The sequence below is a fragment of the Microtus ochrogaster genome, chromosome 5 (genome assembly GCF_000317375.1).
Source record: "Microtus ochrogaster isolate Prairie Vole_2 chromosome 5, MicOch1.0, whole genome shotgun sequence".
NCBI classification, from domain to species: Eukaryota; Metazoa; Chordata; class Mammalia; order Rodentia; family Cricetidae; genus Microtus; species Microtus ochrogaster.
The window spans coordinates 90,691,406-90,692,266 of NC_022012.1; the positions used below are offsets into that span (position 1 = coordinate 90,691,406).

Genomic DNA, 861 nt, shown 5'->3' on the forward strand with positions numbered 1-861 from the left:
TAGTATGAGTGAGACTTTGGCGGGGGAAAGGGGAGAAGTGGGAGGAGCGGGGTCAGATTTTACCTGAGTGGTCAGTTCAGGAATAACATTAAACTGGGACCAGTCAACTTCATAGAGTCAAAGATAAAAAGCTTGTCAGGGCGTGGGCTGGGGTGGCCGGGCTTGTTGGACGTGCATATAATTTGTTGCAAGATCTGGCTGCAACGTTGCGTGTCTGACAAGATGGAAAGCACTGACCAGGTCAGGGAGTATGGAAGGACAGAACTCTCTTCCCTTTCACAGGACGGATTCTTACTAACATCTTGAGTGTTTGCCTCTGAAAAAAGAGCTTCCAGATGGGCAGGATCAGACTATTCCCCCATCCTTCACTCGGGTGACTTTGGGTCTTAGTGTGAGGCTCAAGGGTAACACAAAAGGAGAGAGCTGGGCCCCCGACAGAATCAGGGATATTGGAGAGGATGGAGTTCACTGGGGTCCAGTGCCTGGTCCAGTACCAGATCCAGCCGGTGTTCGTGGCGCCACGTCCAGCAGGGGGCGCTGCGGGCCTGTCCCGCCCGGGGCCTCCCGGGCCGCCCACCCCGCGGGCGCGCCTCTCCTCAGTCCAGCGCCGCCCGGGCCCGGGACCTGCTCCTTCCGAGCCCTCAGACCTCTCCACCGGGATCAAGAGGACGCGGCCCGCTGGCGGCCACCCCCGGCCTCACTCCGGCTCGCAGTGCAGCGCATCACCGCGTCCCGGGCTCCGACTCGGAGCGCACGGCTCGCGCCCCGGGCAACAGCGTGTCCCGGGAGCCCCGACTGTGGGGCAGGACGCAGGGCGGCGGCTGGCTGGGGATGGGCGGCCCGGCTGCGGCGTGGACGGGC

General features: G+C 62.5%; 1 protein-coding gene across 1 annotated transcript in view; it reads left to right on the forward strand.

Moving 5' to 3' along the window:
• Positions 1-458: 458 nt before the first annotated feature.
• Positions 459-861, forward strand: part of Itga9 (integrin subunit alpha 9) — a 304,511-nt gene continuing 304,108 nt past the window's right edge. Inside the window, exon 1 of the mRNA XM_013346639.2 lies at positions 459-859. Within this exon, the coding sequence (XP_013202093.2) occupies positions 459-859 (401 nt within the window). The remainder of the gene's footprint in view (positions 860-861) is intronic.